Here is a 17,507-nt window from a genome sequence, read left to right on the forward strand (position 1 = left end):
GTGTGTGTGTGTGTGTGTGTGTGTGTGTGAGGAGACGGCTTACATGCAATGGATTATACTTGGATTAAATGACATGTATTGTTGATATGTGCTTGACATGCAGAGGTGGAGAGAGAAAGAGGGAGAGAGAAGACAAGGGAAACAAGAGGGAGGTGATCCCACCCGCCCCACCCCTCCCATCACAATATGGAGTGTGAGACTTGTTAAGGGTGAGGAGGAGGAGGAGGAGGAAGAGGAGAGAGAGAGGGTGAAGTAGAGGAGAAAGACTGTGACAAGAGGAGAAAATACAGAGGAAACAATCAAGGAAAAATGTAAACATGGTGGCCAAAATGGAAGGAAAAGACATGAAACACTCCACCTTCCTGTCCTTAACTCTCCTCGGACTGCGGCCCGTTACTAAGCAACCAGAATCCTGTCGAAACTGTGTCAGCGCGACGGCGAGGGAGAAGCACGCGTGATGAAAGTGGCCCTCCTAATCGCTATCATCAGTCAGGATGTTTATGTCCGACAGTCCTACACGGTACGAGTGTTGTCAGCACACACCAACAATATCACGTACACAGACCTACAGCAATCAATTCACACACGGCGGCTGTGCAACAGAGCCCTTATGTTACAGGATGAAGCTCTTCATAATTTCATGCTGTCAGTGATTCCCTGAAATGACCCGAACCAACAATGCATTGATCTGTCTCCCAAGATGGTCTGACTTCCGTGTCTTGTCAGTGGCGCCGAGCCTGGAAGCTATTAGAGCACACCGAGACGTACATCTTTAACACTGGGTTTTACACATGAAGCTCAGGTGACTCGTCATAAGGGATAACCAGCCCATGGGGACAGTTGTATAATGTCTGCTGTGGATCTGGAGGAGCGTTTGGGTGCACGATAAAGTTATATCACAGTATTTTAGGGTATTTCTGCAATTCTGATATCCTTTATGTTATGACAGAATGCTGAAATCTTAGTTCTGGCTTCAAACTCACAGTAGCTGTTGAGCTCTCAGTGTGGGATTTTTGGCTCTCCATGTACTCAAGCGGGTGCTTCTGCTCGAGGTGGTGAAATAAGTTGCTTGTATTGCCTGTTTGTGTTGCTCCAGTCTTCCTGCACTTCTTACATGTTATCGTGCTTTGTCTTACATCTGATCTTTTGTAACCAAACCGCTTCCAATCCACCTTTTTATCACATTAAAAAGCATTTTGATATTGTTGTGAATAATATGACGCACTCTTAACAGAAAGGTGTCAAGAAGGTTCAGAGATGTGGGTGCATTATTGGAAATATAGGATATAGTATTTTAGGGCTTAAATGGGAGTAAATAGTTTATTTGATTTGAATTAATGCATATGCATTGGTGAATGTTGTATTGACTCAAACTCCAGTGCACATGTTTATTGTAATGAAGTTATATGTCCCTCGGTGCAGCACTGTGGCTCATTGATGTGTTTTAAATAGTCTAATAGGCACAGAGGAATCAGTCAGGCCTCCGCTGCACAGACTACAGACTTGTCAGTAGCAGTTAAAGCACTGACAGTTTTGGTAGTTTTTTTTTTTTTTTTTCTAATTAGAAAACCATAGAATATGGTCAGTGTCATCCTTTAAGCAAGAGGTGATATCAACTTGTGTGTGAGTATCTGGGCTAGTATACATAGAGGGGCCAATACCTCAAGGTCGAGCTGAACGGTTGAACCATTTCAGGCATGCTAGGTAGCCCCCGGTGTGTGTGTGTGTGTGTGTGTGTGTGTGTGTGTGTGTGTGAGAGAGAGAGTGAGGTTTAAGGCCAGGCCCCACCAGATGCAGCTGCCCTATTTAGGGCTCTGTGTATCTATCTCCCTCTTCCTCTCTTCCCTCGTTCCTCTTTGACACACCGTGACACACACACACACACACACACACACACACACACACACCTGCACACATACTGTACATGCATATGATGGGACAGATGCCACAGGACAGAGAATCTCACCTTGGGATGCCTTTTGCTCAGGTGTGTTGTATGTCAGGAATGTTTCGGCCCAGCACATCATGCGCATGTTGCAGCGCGGCACAGAACAAACGCTGAACCGCTCCTGTTATGTCACACCGGACTGAAAAAGACAAGCTGATCGTTCTCATTGTGCACACGGATATCTGTCACTGTTTTAAAATAGACGTCAGAGAGATAGAAAAGATGCTGATGGTTGGTGTAAAGAAGAGATTTCGTATGGGGAAAAAAGTACCATCAGCATAGCAGATTAAAAAGGCAGTGGAAGGAAGTGGGAGATGAAAGCGCATGCAGCAGAGAACCTATAACAGAAAGACAGAGGGAATCCTGGTGTAACTGCGTCACTGCTGCCTCCGTCTCCTCTCGGGGGTGTTGGAGGAGGAGGGATGGAGGGATGCAGGGATGGAGAGATGAAAGAGGGAACGAGGAGACGAGGGAGAGAGGAGAGAGTTCAGGGACAGGCTGATTTATGAGTTTCTGTTTCTGAATCGTGACGTCTTTAGGGACTTCACTGAGATGAGCCGATCTGCGCGCGCACACACACGCACACACACACGCACACACACACACACCATGCTCACGCAGGAGACACACGAGACACATGCGACTCTGCAACCAGTCATTTTGTTGGCAAGATCATTAAAGTTGTGACCACAGCAGGTGGGAGCAGTTTTTTTTTTTTTTTATGTCTGAGGTAATGGTAGAGAGTGTTTGTGTGTGTGCGTGTGTGTGCCGCGCATTTTTACTTGTGTGGGTGCGTGTGCGCATGCGTGCATCTCTTTTTTTGTGGCAGATGGTGAAATAAATGAACAATCATCCCAATCAAACACGGCTTGGAATCTGGATTGGAAGCACTCCACTGCCACGTCGACAGTGAGACAGATCACTAGGAGGCGAAGAAGAGGAGAAGCAGAGATGGAGAGGGCGGAGGAGTGAGGGAGGCGATGAGAGAGAAGGGAGGGATAACAAACATGACGGAGGGAGACGAGCAGATTTCGGTCGGTGCAGAGATTTCCAACAAAGTTTCAAGATGAGCGATAGAGGGTAAAAAGGAAGAAAGGACAGCAGAGGGGAACAGAGCTCATTAACGGTGAATGCAGTGTTGAAGGAAGGAGGACAAACAGCCTCTCATGGTCTGTAGGGCGATGCCAGCAGTTGGAGAAGCTCTGAACCCTGGAGTGCTCTTCATAGCTGCTGCTCGGCTGAACCAGAAATGAGTTCCTCTGAGATTTGGCTCACCAACAAATCAGTGAAACGTGTTTAAATTGTGTCATAAATGACAACACAAATGCAAAGAAACACATTTGAATCGTTGGGAAATGGAAATGTTTCATATGAGACATCAAGATACTGCAAATAGTTTGAAGATTCTTCTGAAATAAAATATACTGGACAGTCAAACGGAACCAAAATATCAGAGCATCAAACATTTATGTAAATGTGTATAAAACAGGAGCGGGGAACCTTTTTCTTACCAAGGGCCATTTTAATTTTCATAACATCTTCTCAGGGCCGTACTAAATTATTGAGCCGCACACCACGCTAACCTCTAATGTGATGACTAGAACTGCTTCCCTTTGTCGAGGTGTCTGATATCAGATGGTCGTGGATCTGAGTCAGTTTTGCTAAGAGCTGCTCACAGCAGTATGCAGCTTAATGATTTCATGTCATAGGTTTTCAGGCACGCCAGCTGGTTCCTCATTAAAACGTGTCGCAAACATGTTCACTTCCTTTTCTTCACTTGTCATGTCCTGAAACTCCTCGCCACACGCCTGAAGGAGTTTTGCACTTGCTCGATGAAATCCTCACCTTTGGTAGCGCCACGCTAGGCTTGCAAAGGCTTCTAAACTTGAATCAGCAACAACAGGTCAAATGCTCATTTATATGTTGTTTTTTTAAAATTTAATCTTCCCCTGACCATAACCAAATGTTTAAGTCGCCTAAACCCAACAACCAGGACATGAACCCCCTCCTCCCCGTGGCTTTTGTTCTGTATTTTGGCCTTTGACAAAGTATAATATACTGTCATGCAGGTTTAATAAAACCAGCTGGAACAAAGTAATAATGTACACAGCAGAATGGAAAGGACAGAGGACACTGCAACTTAAATTGGTATACTCATCATGACAGGCTACACAGGTATATACACACATGCGCTTGTTTTCTTGCTGACTACACACACACACACACACACACTGCTGTCCTGCTGATCGACCTGAGTAGAGAGTGTGATTAGGTTATTACATCTGATGGGATTGAGTTTGCTCTCCTCTAATGAAAGAGGGATGGACTGAAGCATGAAGAACAAGGAGGAGGGGGAGTTGAGAGAAATGGATTGCAAAAGAGGACGGAAGAAAACACACATGGCTGAGATGGAAAGAGCAGGGTGAGAGGCTAAGAGGGTGGATTATGGAGAGAAATTAAGGTGTCAGCGGGGGGAAAGAGAGATAGGAGGGGTGAAGGTGAGAGTCAAGGAACTGAGGAAGGAGGGAGGGAGAAGGGGGGAGATAACCTTGTTTTCAGAAGCATTGAGATCAACATCCCTGCATTGTTTTGAGATGAAAACTCCTGCAAATTTTATACTTGAAAATGAAATAAACTACACACATCAGAGTACTTAAAGGTAATGTCTGTTCGCAGATGTCTGCATAGACATAAACAGGGTGCAGCTGCACCGATGAATCATTGTTTAGCACATGTGGGACCTTCAGCATGAGACTGAGTGCAAAGCAAACCGTCTGTGTGGAGACCAAACAAGGAAGGAATTGGTGACGTTTTAACTTTTGTGCACTAAAACTTCCGCAGAATGTATTGATGCTTGTATCCGGAGTGTACAAGCATTTATACAGGCTTGATAAACATCGATGGATATCAGATTATATTCCATCTACTTTCTGACATGCAGTAAAAGTCCATAAAGATGTGCATGCAGTTTCTTATTCACTCTCCATTACCGTCCTATAAAATGTATCAACAGAGTTACTGTGAGAGCTCCATTAACCTCCAAACCACTGTATGATTGTATTTCACTGTTGCAGACAAGTCACTCTTTTCTCCATCTCTCTGTATTTGAGTGCATGGATGCATAGATTTGCTTCCCCCCAAAGCCATCTGTCTTCGTGGCAGAGTTAAGTGCTGTGTGACTGGTCACTGACCTGAACCTCTGTCACTCTAGTTACCTCTCATTTAAGCTCCAAATTCAGTGGCATGAGACAAAGGAAGCAAAACAGACAGGTTGAAATTCATCCGCTTGGCTGAGATGGTTCACCTGACACGAGAGAGCGACAGCCGACAAGCTTCAAGGCAGGAGCCACGCGGCTCTGTGAACTGCGACCGGTGACATCTGCACAGAGCATTTTCTTTAGATTCCCCGCAGAAGACGCTGTTTGTGCTGGCCGCCCGGCACACTGCAGTACAACAGAATGAAATGAAGGAATGCTGCAAAAGTGACGCCATTAAATGTTCCTCTGAGCGCTCGCTGTGCAAATCAAGCCCGTTCGGGTCCGCGAACGCGTGCTCAGACAGAAAACTTTTTCCTCGTGCTGAAGCGGGAAGGAAGTTTGAGAGCTGCTCACCAGACGGGACGGGCTAAACTCGTAGTTTATTGCAGAACAAAGAGCGCTAAGCCGTGGAGCAGATAGGGATAAGTTCTGCTTGTGATCTGAGACTGTAGCTCCTCTTTAACACATACATCGAGAACCCTGGGAGGATGGAGGAGAGAAGGGGGGAGAGAGAGAGAGAGAGGAAGAAAGAGATGGGAACTGGTACAGAGACGAAACAGCTGATGACACGGTCTTAATTTAAGTAAACCAAGTGAGATTGACTATGGGTGAACTGCCGTGATGGGAGACAACTGGACAGTTCTTTGTGGTGCTTCAGCGCTCCTACACTGTTTACTGCGCCCTCCTTCCTCCCTCTCTGATCTCTCTGCGTGCACTGGCACCGACCTGACACCTCAACTGGAGTGAGCTAGACACCGTGTGTGCGCTGTGACACCTCTCCAGTGTATTCATGCTTGTGTGCGTCCATGTATGCCTAAGAGTTTGCGTTGGGGAATTGTTGTTGTCTTGCATCGGCAGCCACTTGTGTCCAAATATGTGTGTGTGTGTGTGTCTGAGTGTGTGAGCACAATACGTGTGTGTAAGCACCTTTGATGTAACGGTGCTGCTCTGCTTTTCATGTCCAGTTGAGAGAAAAGGCAGAACACAACCTGCGCACCATGCTTCACCATGAGTGTACATGTGTATACAAGCACTATGCATTTGTGTGTGTGTTCGCTTAATGAATGTGTGTAAGTGTTATCACAGTTGCTGTAGGTGTGAGACTTTGCTATGACAGAGTGTGGTACAAATTTAACAGGCTCCTGCGAATGCTTAACATTGCATTGTGATATTTGTGTCTTGTTTACCTTGGAAGGCTCGTATTGTTACATATTTGCACAGCAGATGCTAAAGATAAACACTGACTCATGCAGGGCCCATTATACAGTCACAGATTGATGTAATTGATGCTCCATATATCTGTGTTTTTGCAAGCGTTCCGTCGTCGTCTTTGCTGCTTCTTCTTCTTTTGGTCTGGCTGAGGGATGCTTTGTGCTTTTGGTAAATTAATTTCCCATCTTTTGTTGTGCAGACCAAGTTTTATTTAAGAGTTTGCAGCAGTTCACTAAAATCTGTGCCTTTGAGTAGATGAATAGATGGAGAAGTCATTCTGCGCTTGTTGTGAATATCTTAGTGTCCAAGAAGACAATGAGCAGGATTATTTCTCTAAAATGGCTCTTTGTTTTAAAAAGCATTGATAATAATGGTAATTTAAATGGTGTTTCTAGATTTGGACTGGCAGCCCACCAGTGCTCCCGTGTCCTGTGTCTAACACTGGGTCAAAATAACCATATTTTAGTTTGGGTAAATAAAAAAAATGACAACCCTTTCATACAGGGTAAAGGTAACCCAGTATCACAGCTGTACTGGGTCAGTTTTATACCATTGATCTTAAGGACATTTTATATGGACAGGTGCTAAATGGTAATGTGACTTATGAATACCCACAAGCCCCCACATCCAGCGTGACACGACTCAGACCTATTTTTTTCCTCAAAGCACTGAGGCATCAATCGACCTTAACAAGTGAGGCCAGCAGCGTTGTGTGCCAGGGCTGCATTTGTCTCCACCACAGGAGGAAAAGCCGACCAATATAAGCTATATTTGATGTAGCTCATAGCAACATAGGGAAAACAAAACTATACTTCTGAATCTGAGCGTGTGTGTTTGTGTGAGAGAGAGAAAAGCCAAACAAAATTTGAAAAGCACCGGGATCTCTGTTGTTTTCTGTTTACCGCAAATCAGCGTGTGCGCTGCGCTCGCTTTGCAGTGACAGCCTGGCTTGACTTTGAGGACTTACACATTAATGCTTGTGTGTGCCTCCATGCATGCATGCATCTGTGTGTGTGTGTGTGTGTGGGTGGGTGAGCTGAAGACAGAAGGGGGCTCAGGAGGTGTTGACTTCGGAGATTAAAGAGGAATTAGAGAGAGCAGAGCAGAGGGAGGCACAGAGCAACATGAGAGAGAGAGAGAGAGAGAGAGATTCTCTGAATATTCAAATCTCTCATCTTAAGTCTGCCGCAGATTACTGAATCTTTCATCTCCGACGGCAGGATCGACCTCAGCTTGTTTGACTGTCTGTCTGTTTGAAGAATGCGTGGTGACAGACTGGCCCGAGGCATTTTCCATGGAATTGAAAATGTGTTTTTTTTCTCTTCGTATTAAGACTCACGACAACATATTGTAACTCAATTGACAGTGTTTTACCGCTGCTCCCCTGTGGACACTGCAGTACATGCTTAACACTAACACGGTAGCATATCTCATAGACTGCGTACATACGACGCAAGCCGGCAGCCGTGATGCCTCAGAGCTGCTGTTGCTTCCGTGGAATCACAGAAGAAAACGTGACGCTCCCTGTGTGAATGTGGCCTCTGAACTGGACTTCCCCTTCGACATACCACTCATCTCTCACACACACACTGTACCCTCGAAAATGTTAACTTCTCAGATGCCCCCGGTTTATTTCTCCCTCTCAGTCTTTTCGAATGTGTCTCCGGAGGATTAAGCGGCAGGGTCTGCATTCTTCCTGCCTCCCACAGTATTGCTGCTTGTGTTAACTTGAACATCCAGCTGCTGCATATCATGGGAGCTCGGTGCATTGGCAGAGAGCGTTTTTTCCCAGAAATATCACAGACAGTCCAGTTTAGCTCAGTATCGCAATAGCAGCTTGTGAGAAATGGGAGATATACGCATAAGCAGTGTGAGTGCTGGACATTATGAGAGTTCTGGATAGACACATGTAAAACAACATAATACAGGGAAGCTTTAATTGATGTGGATATCTCATATTTCTGGACATCCATATCCCTCACAGTGGACAGGGGGAAGCCTCTCTCAGCAGGAAGAATAAAGACATGTGGAGTTTTGGCAGACCGCATTGCAGACTTGTCAGGTTTGGTTAATTAAGCGGCCTGACATAGGTGAGCCGTGGCAGCCAGGGCTCAGGAAATCCTCTGTCAGACGTGCGAATGGGCCCGCATACAGATGATGTGTTGGCAGGAGCGGTGCAAAGAGAATGAGCTATTTTTATGCTGTTTTTGTCATAAAATGTAAGATTTGCTTGTGGATATGAGGTATAACACCAACTCAGTTTGTTGCTGCTGTTATTCCTTGTTCAGAAATTCTTAAAGTTTAAACATGAACAAGGACAGAGACAGTTTAGCTCGCTCTCTTCGCTTGTCAGTAGTTGACAAATACCCTCAAACCCATTCCATACATACCCTGATGTTTACTGGTCACAAGGGAGGTAAATCGCCCCCGGCAGCAACGTCTCATGATTTTCTTGTGGGTTTCTTGGTATAGACGTTTTGTCAAAGACGTTCAATATTGACATCAGCATGTGCTGTGCGTGGTGTGTCAGGGAGTGGAGCCTTGTGATGGTGTTCAGATCGTGACTGTTCTCAGCTCAGGGGAGTGGAAAACCCGCAGTTGACATTGTTGGAGAAAGTAAAGATTGTAGCCATGTCTGTTCAGCCACTGGAGAAAAAGAAAGTTCTAGATCGCTGATACAAACTTCAGTCTTGGCCCGTGATCACAGCACTGAGTCCTGATTGCTGTTGTATGTGTGTGTGTGTGTGTGTGCGCAACATATGCTTTGTGTAATTTACCTACAACATGCGTATGCTTGCATTTGTCTGCGTGTGTGTAATGAAGAAGGCAGTGGTCACCATTTGTTTTCTGCTTTAACTCCCTTCCTAATTAGACCAGCACTTCACCCTGGGAATACTTCAATACCGCAAATCCCCACACACAACTGATCCCTGCCTGCGTGCGTGTGTGTGTGTGTGTGTGTATGTGGGACAAAAGCCTTTTTTCTAGTTGAAGAGATGTGATTTAAAGATATTCCCTGCTCTTGTCCTCCTTGTCATTTTCCCTCCTCCAGTGTTTCTCTCACTCATGCTGTCCTGGTCCTCTCTTTACTTGCTGTCTGGCATTTTTTCATTACGTTAAAGCGACATCTTCTAACTTCATTGCGGCTCCACCATGATATGCTGTCCATATGTATTTCATTAATTAACGTGAGTATTTATAGACTGGTTTGATTGATGGCATCGCATCACACTGCAGCATGTTGTCAGTGCAGCTACAGTGGATTTATGAATTTGTTAACAATGAGTGCGACTACACTGATCCATCTTATGTGTCGTTGGTCCTCATGATGAGCATCTCTACCAGACTTGAGGCTGAAGATGAAATTATGGAATTTGGAGCTGACTAAGGCTTTTCTGATTTGTTATTTTTCATTTAGTGGGGATAAAAAATTTTTTAGTTGCCATCCATGTTGCTGCACTCAAACTATGTCAAAGTCAATCCTAAGCAAACCCCGACAGATAGAAACCCTCTCCATCAAATGTCTGTCCATGCCGTGAGACGCTAATGGACCACGCCGTTAATATTCCATTCTTCGTAGCTGGATTATCTTTGGAGCTCTTATGCTGTCAAAAGAAAAGAAACTGACATCAAGGAAAGGAAAAAAAATAAAAAAAATCCACTGTTGACTGTGCCCTCTGAACTGCTTTGTCCTAAATAGATAAGCTCACTGGCAGTCCAACAAGGATAAAGAAAGGATAACACAAGCAAAAGGAAATCAACAAAAGATTGTGCTGTCTCAGTTGGGTCAGAGGTGACATCTGACATTTGTATGCCCTTGAAATTGTGCTTCTTGTAGAAGAAAGCAAATCCTGAGACACACCAAAATTTACATAGATGTCATACTGAAATCAATTGCCACAAATATATAGAGTTAGAAAACCATGCTTGTAGACTAAAATCTTTTCTAATTGATTTATTTCCTGCCGTGGATGTATTAACGAATGATGCAACAGGATGTACAGTAGACATGGACCCATTAAAATGTTAGTTGAGAAACTGTGAAAAGGCCTGTAATCAGATTAACAGCCCAGCAGCCAGGCTCACTGGGTCATTATTAGACCCATTATGTGCATTAGGCTCACACACAACTTCTTATTGGCATCCGGTTCCAGTGTGTTGGCGGGGTGTTTGTTTACTCGCATGCTCTTATGCTGAGTCACGGTTGATTTTTGTCTGGGATTTTAACGCTTCTTGTGCATGCTTATATATCTTTGAATCTCATACATCATGTTGCATCATTGGATTTTATGGCTTAGAACTGGATCCTTTTTGATATTGTCCTGTTTGCTGCAGGCCTGGCTCATGAAGAGCAGTGGTCTCCTCCAGCCTCGTGAATGACCTCCGTCTAGTTGCCCTCCTGTCAGGCTGCTCCCTCTTGAACAGAGACGGCTCATTCAGGAAAAAATTATTTGGGGCTCGAGGTGGATTCGCATTTCAGGCAGCCGTTGGGAACAGTAAGATAAAGGAAACGTTCTGTTCCTCGTGTCAGCTCGTGTCGGGCAGTTCCTCTTTTGCAAGCATCATTGCTTGTCTCGCCCTGCGGCAGGTCAGCAGGCCTGATTGGTTGCTCCGGCGTGTGGTTTGCACCTGAGCTCGCCAGCCCTGGATGCACCTGTGGTCAGCACTGTTACAGAAAAAGCTGTCCCCAGCTTTGATGATGCAACATTAACAGCATCTGATTGTTTTAGTTCTGCGTACACGGTAAGATGTGCTTGCTCGCCTTTTCTTCCTACATGCTACATGCTTCAAATGAATTCCTGCGTTGTTTTGGCCTTAACCTCTTCCTGCACGTGGTTCGAGCACGTATCCATGCTGGTGATCCTGCTCAACTGCGTGACTCTGGGGATGTTCCAGCCCTGTGAAGACGTCACCTGCCAGTCAGAGTGGTGCCGCATCCTGCAGGTCAGTGTAACAGCCTCACCCTCACAGCTGGAGCACATTATCTTACATGGCAAGGTTTGTGTGCTTCCTCTCCATGAAAACACACGATGAACATTCACGCTATTTACCTCAGTGCTTTACTGGGCACGAAATGTGTTTCTCTATGGTGATTTTTATTTAACCACCTTGGTCAGTGCTTTAGTGAATAATATGGGACACTCTAAGGCATCGTCACTCATCGGGCCTGACGTAAAGGACAATAACGACTAATGTTAACAAATTGTAAATGTGTATATTTCACCGCGGATTGGCTTCACATTTTGCTTCAACCTGTTGTGAAGTGAGCCATACTAATAATAATTCTTGAATAAATAGTAATGAAATGATCTGTCATTCTCTCTCTTCTTGTGCTGTAAAGTAATGTTGATTCTTGGCGCGCTGAGATGTGCTCATTACATTCAAATACAGACGTTCTTTTTGCTGCGGTAGACGTCTAATTAATTGAGACACAGCCATAACCATGGTAAGCCAGAGCTATTCCCTGCTGGGATGAGACTAACTAATGGAGACAAGACTTCCTTTTCAGACATCCTCCTCTGGCACTTGTGCAGCTCCTTCTTAAAATGTGACTCCATATTGATGAGGAGCCTTAACAAGGACCTGACCTTTTTCTGCTGACAACAAGTCAATGCCCCCTTGTTGCCGTAGTCCAGGCTAAACATTCATTCTATCTGCATGTTTGTTTCAGGTATTGGATGACGGCATCTTTGCTTTCTTCGCTGTGGAAATGATCATCAAGATGGTGGCCCTGGGAATTTTTGGCACCAATTGTTACCTTGGTGACAAGTGGAACCAGCTTGACTTCGTCATCGTCATGGCAGGGTGAGCATCCCACAATGCTCTTTGCTCACGCCCACAAATTGCTCAGTTTTCTGTGTCGTCTGCAGCTCGACAATAGCAGTCTGCTTCGAATAAGATAACATTTCATTGAACGCGAAGTAAACAATCAGACAGGCAGAAATGCAACCTCACACAAACACAAACACAGTTTTCTGCCTTCCGAGCGAATATCAGTTCACATGATACAGGTGCCTGTAAGAGATATACAGCACAGTATTTACCAATGTGAAACTGGAGGAGTGGAGCTGCACACCCAGACTAAAGGCTGTTGCCACTATATCCTGTAGGTTGAGGCGAGGGCAGGATCCAGCCGGCAGTAGATATTCCTTTAGATACTCCCACGCTGTAAGGGCTGAGCCAGTACGACCACACACACTTTCCTCACACAGCCAGCACAATCACAGACCATAACTGCCTCTCTCTTCCTGCTTGTCACATTACTGATGTTTTGGCGCTGCTGTATAGACTATACAGAGGAAACAGAGCTTCTGACTTCATATAATTAAATGTCACATGTACAGTAATTATGTGGGTAGCTGCTATTATAAGCATTATCGTGTTTTTTGATGTGCTTAGTCTTGTTGTTGTTGCTTTGTGTATGTGCGCACAAATGGGTTTTTCAGTGGTGAACGTGCCTTTCTCTGACTGTGTCTTCAGGGTGATGGAGTATTCTCTGGATGGCCATAATGCCAGTCTGTCAGCCATCCGTACGGTCCGAGTGCTCAGGCCACTGCGGGCCATCAACAGAGTGCCAAGTGAGTCCATGTTCGAACCTGTGCAGGGGTGCTGATTTGGTCAACACCCTGATGGTTTACCTTCCTCTTCATTTGCTTTTTTGCTGAATACCATCAGTCAAGCACACCACAGTGCCCCACTGAACTCACAACCCAAACCCCTGATGGTTTTATTCTTGACACTTGCCCAACTGTGCATGACTAGGTTTAAAAAGCATTTGACTCCCATTAATACCCAAGGTAGACAGACCTTTTAGCCATGAAAAATTAATAACATGCTTATATGTCATAAATATTCAACTAGAATACGTTTTATTTGTATTCTTTGCGTGCAATACTTGCAGTATCTTATTGTTATTTACCCACAGCACAGTTCAACTATACCATATTACATTATAGTAATATAGTCATATGAGAGCAAACCTATATGGACCTTCTGTGTCTGTATTCCCACTTCTTAACAGTATGCTGACTGATGATGCAGGACTTGATGTTTGCTTTAATCTCACTTCCAGAGGTTGTACAGCACCACGCTGAGTCCAACGCTGAGTGAGAACTTACGCTGCATAGTTTGTCATTCTCCTAAAAGCTCTGTGACAGAAGGGCCCATGAATCTAAGGCTATAGATGATCACTAGACAATGGTGTCATAACAACGTACAAGATTATTAACCAGCATACATTAGGCACGGGGCCAAGCTGTTTTTCAGGTTCAGGCTGCCAGTAGCAGTGGCCATTTTGATCAATGCAGGTTTATAGGCTGTGATTTAAACATTTCTTTCTTTCTGTTCTTTCTTGTTAGACACAGCTGTTTCAGTCTCATGTCGAACTCTATAGTATTTTTACTGGTGAAATGGATGGTATCACTCATAAAACACAATTTATATAAAGAAAATCTATTCTTACAACATTGGAAAACCCATAGGAGGATTATTGGTAGAGTACATGGATGGTATATGTAAAAGACTGTGTGTGTGTGCGTGCATGCACATATGTGTGAATAAGTCAGTCGTTAGCATGTGGCACAGGTTGACGTAAGGTTCTCCTGTGTAACTGATGATGTTATACGTCTGCCTGTGTGTGTGGGGGTGCTTTGGCCACTGCAGATAACACAATCATAAAGCTTGGCAGGTTGTCTGTTTCTCTGAAGCTTTCATCACGAACAGTTTCACACCCCTGACACACACACACACACACACACATTTATTGTTTTGTTGTACCTCTGCGAGTACTGAAAAAGCAACATTAACCTCATTGTTAAGCTAACAGTAGCCCAGAGAAACAATCTCTACAGCCACGAACAAGGTGAAGTAAAACTTTTATTACTGTAACAAGTTTTCAGCTGCTCCCTGAAGGGTCCAGTACAGATGGAGAGAAGACAGAGGGAAAGAATTGCAATGAGGGTGACAATGAGAGGTGTTACTTTGGGCGGGAGACTCAAGGTCAGCATAGATTCAGACAGACACAAACATACCCCAAAGCCCTCAGACTCATATACTCACAGGTACGCACCCTGAAGACGTAAAACACCAGCTTGCCTCATTTTTCCTCCCTGTTTTTCTCTTAAAGCTTAATCTCATCTTCTCCTTTCTTTTTCGTCTGATTTGTAATCAGTGATGGAGTGTTTATGGGTGCGAGCCAGCTAGGCTAATAGCCGGGTTGAACTTTTTCTACTTAGCGTCTCTGTTTGTCTCCAACCATTCTGCCTTCTCTCTGTCTCTCTGTTGTTCTTTCTGCCTAAGTGGATTGGAAGCATCCATTGTTAGACAGATGTTAAATGTGTTTTTGTGCTGTAGCCTAGATACAGTGAGCAACACTCTCCGGGCCCTACTTTCGCAACGGTGCAACCATCAACACGCAGCAAATGCACAGATATGAGAGATAACGCTTAAAATGTTTTAATTAAGCACTCTCCAACGAGTAGATGTGTTTGAGTCAGCCACTAAAAAGAACATTTATTGTGGTTAAAGCGAAATTGTTGGTAAATCAGCCTGCATTTATAAAGAATCATTCTTACACGATCTGCCGTGCACAGCTGCTTTACACCGCTCTCCCTCAGTTCATGAAATCCCTGCTGACGTCTGAATGCGGCAGGGCAGATGTGTCGATAAATCTGCAGCGTGTGATTTGAGAAGTGTGCCGCCAGAGCGCGGTGCCATTACGCACAGCCATTGGTCATGCAGGAGACGTCGGATTCCCGGCGCTCATTAATCCAATGTGTCATTTGCTCCTTCTTAACTTTCTTTTTAGCCAAAGTGTTGTATTCTTGAGCTGCATTACGGTGCCAGTGCTGCTGTCTGACGTCACACTTTGTGACAGGTACGTCGTCGTAGCTTGGCTTTGTGCTAATCTATAAAACTCACCAGAGCTCTCCTCTTTTTTCAACTCTGATGTCTAAAGTCGTCTCCAGTGTGCAGTCCTCTTTGTCCTGCTGTCATTACAGACAAGTCTGAGGGAGCCGTGACCCGTCCACACTGACGTTTAGCCTGTGAATGTCTAGGCCTTATGGGAATTGGTGTTAAAGGCCACTAAGAGACATAAATATTAAATGAACACCGGTATCAGATTGTTTTTTTTTTGTTTGGTTTTTTTTTTTGAATGACCATCCCTAAGCCACATAACACACTGTTGAGAATGGCTCTGCTCCAAGGCTATATTTTGAATTATCGGTGTAGTTATAAATGTCAGTAGGATTTTGAATGAGGTTTTGTTCCTTCTGGAACACAACTTTGATGTTCTGGTTTCACTTCAGCTCTGAATAAGCACACTAATGAGAGCACAAGCTGGCAACTTTTCCAAATTTTCAGAAATATTTCGAATAATTTGTGTCCACTTTCTCAACTGCACAAAACCCCCTTTCATTGCAGCAAATTGGATTCTTCCACATCACCCCCAGCAGATGGTAGATACCAGCCTGTTAAACCACAGGCTTTGTGTTTGTGGGCATGTGTGTGCATGCATGAATTTGTAAGTTAGCATTGATCATTGTTTAGTTGCCAAAATGTGGAAATCACAGCTGAGGCATGAGGCAGCTAACAGCCAGCAGCAGTTTAAAGCTAGCACTGGAGGCGTTGTGCATTTCCCTGTCTGTGTTTGATAATGCTGTCATGGTTTACTAGTAGATTCTTTTAAGTGCTGGATCAACATGTGTTCCAAATACTGACAAAATGTTGTTCATATTTAAGTCTTTACTTGTTCAAGGCTGCCTTTTGCACCATATTGCAGTATTTTTTAGCACTTCTTACCACATGACCTACATGAATGTTATCACACGGAGGCCAATATAACCAAGCTAAAGCTACATTTACATTGTATATATTTTGGACTTTGCTTTGTGTCACACATGTTCATTGCATGTTCCACATGCCCAGGTTCACTGCTATAACTCTTAAATTCCTGATCAGTGTGGTTGGTAAAAGACAAGGAAAGCCATTCATCATAAGCTGCACCCTGCCTACCAATGACATTTCACATTAATACATTTAATTACGCCCAGATCTAATCTACGAAGCAATTTTATGACTTCATTACAACATATTTTCATAGATTATGACCTCAGTCCATAACTTCCTCGAAGGAATAAAAAAGAAAAACATGTAGAGGATTTTCAACATGTTCTAATCTTTCAGTTTTTCCTCTGTCCTTCCTCAACATTATGCCCATCACCTCTTACAAATAAAAGTATGTCAGCTTTCTTCATAGATTCTGGCCTCAGGAAACTTAACTTATCCCAGGGGCATGACTTTCTGGATAGATGGCCCTTCTCTGTTTCTAATGCCCTCATGGAGTCTGACACTTGTGCACCCTTCGATTACATTAGTTTAATTAAACCGTAACAGAGTGCAGTGTAACTCTAGAGTGAAGGTGGTGTCAGTCTAGCTTTAAATCTCTTTGTATTTCTCACCCCTCTCTGAATTCTTCTCAGCAATAAAATTCAGCATATTCCTGATTCACATCTCCATACTCAAAATGGAGAAGCCATTAGTATTCTGCTTGGGGGATGTTAACACTGTGAAATGTTTGTGTTTGCTGAGCATATTTCACTGCACACAGATGCCTCTATAGTAAGGCATCTGTGTGCTGTTTACTCAGTGTGTCCATGTGTACATTTCCACGCACTGTACGCACACAAGTAGACTGCGACGTGTCCCCGGAGTATTGCTACCTCAAGCGTTCACGCAGACGTACTCTTCTTCAGTTTTGTGATGAGAGACATGCATCATTAAAGTGGGTGTGAGATTTTCTTATTCTCCCCCTCTATAACCTCTGTTTTGTGAGAAACATGGCATTGCAAAAGAGAACAGCCGGTGGGAAGGTATGTTAAAAGTGGAAGTAGATAAAATGAAACAGATTGGCGATCAGACAACGACTTGAACTGGAAATTTAACCGATTTCATGAACATGCTGTACCTCCTGCTTGTGCGTCTTGCTACATAGAGGCCATACTTCTGGTTTCTGTTCCACCCCAAAGCCATGAACGCCTCTCATTAGAGCTCTGTTTAAAGGATCGACCCTCACCTGTCTGTCTGTAATA

The 17,507-nt window shown here is 44.1% G+C and overlaps 1 protein-coding gene across 1 annotated transcript in view; it reads left to right on the forward strand.

Annotated features, from left to right (window-relative positions):
* Positions 1 to 17,507, forward strand: part of cacna1ha (calcium channel, voltage-dependent, T type, alpha 1H subunit a) — a 104,796-nt gene that overhangs the window by 38,138 nt on the left and 49,151 nt on the right. The window contains exons 3-5 of the mRNA XM_076752554.1: positions 11,250 to 11,361; positions 12,089 to 12,222; positions 12,898 to 12,995. Coding sequence (XP_076608669.1) covers positions 11,250 to 11,361; positions 12,089 to 12,222; positions 12,898 to 12,995 — 344 coding nt within the window. The remainder of the gene's footprint in view (positions 1 to 11,249; positions 11,362 to 12,088; positions 12,223 to 12,897; positions 12,996 to 17,507) is intronic.

This window comes from Chaetodon auriga, chromosome 16 (assembly GCF_051107435.1).
Source record: "Chaetodon auriga isolate fChaAug3 chromosome 16, fChaAug3.hap1, whole genome shotgun sequence".
Taxonomy (NCBI): Eukaryota; Metazoa; Chordata; class Actinopteri; order Chaetodontiformes; family Chaetodontidae; genus Chaetodon; species Chaetodon auriga.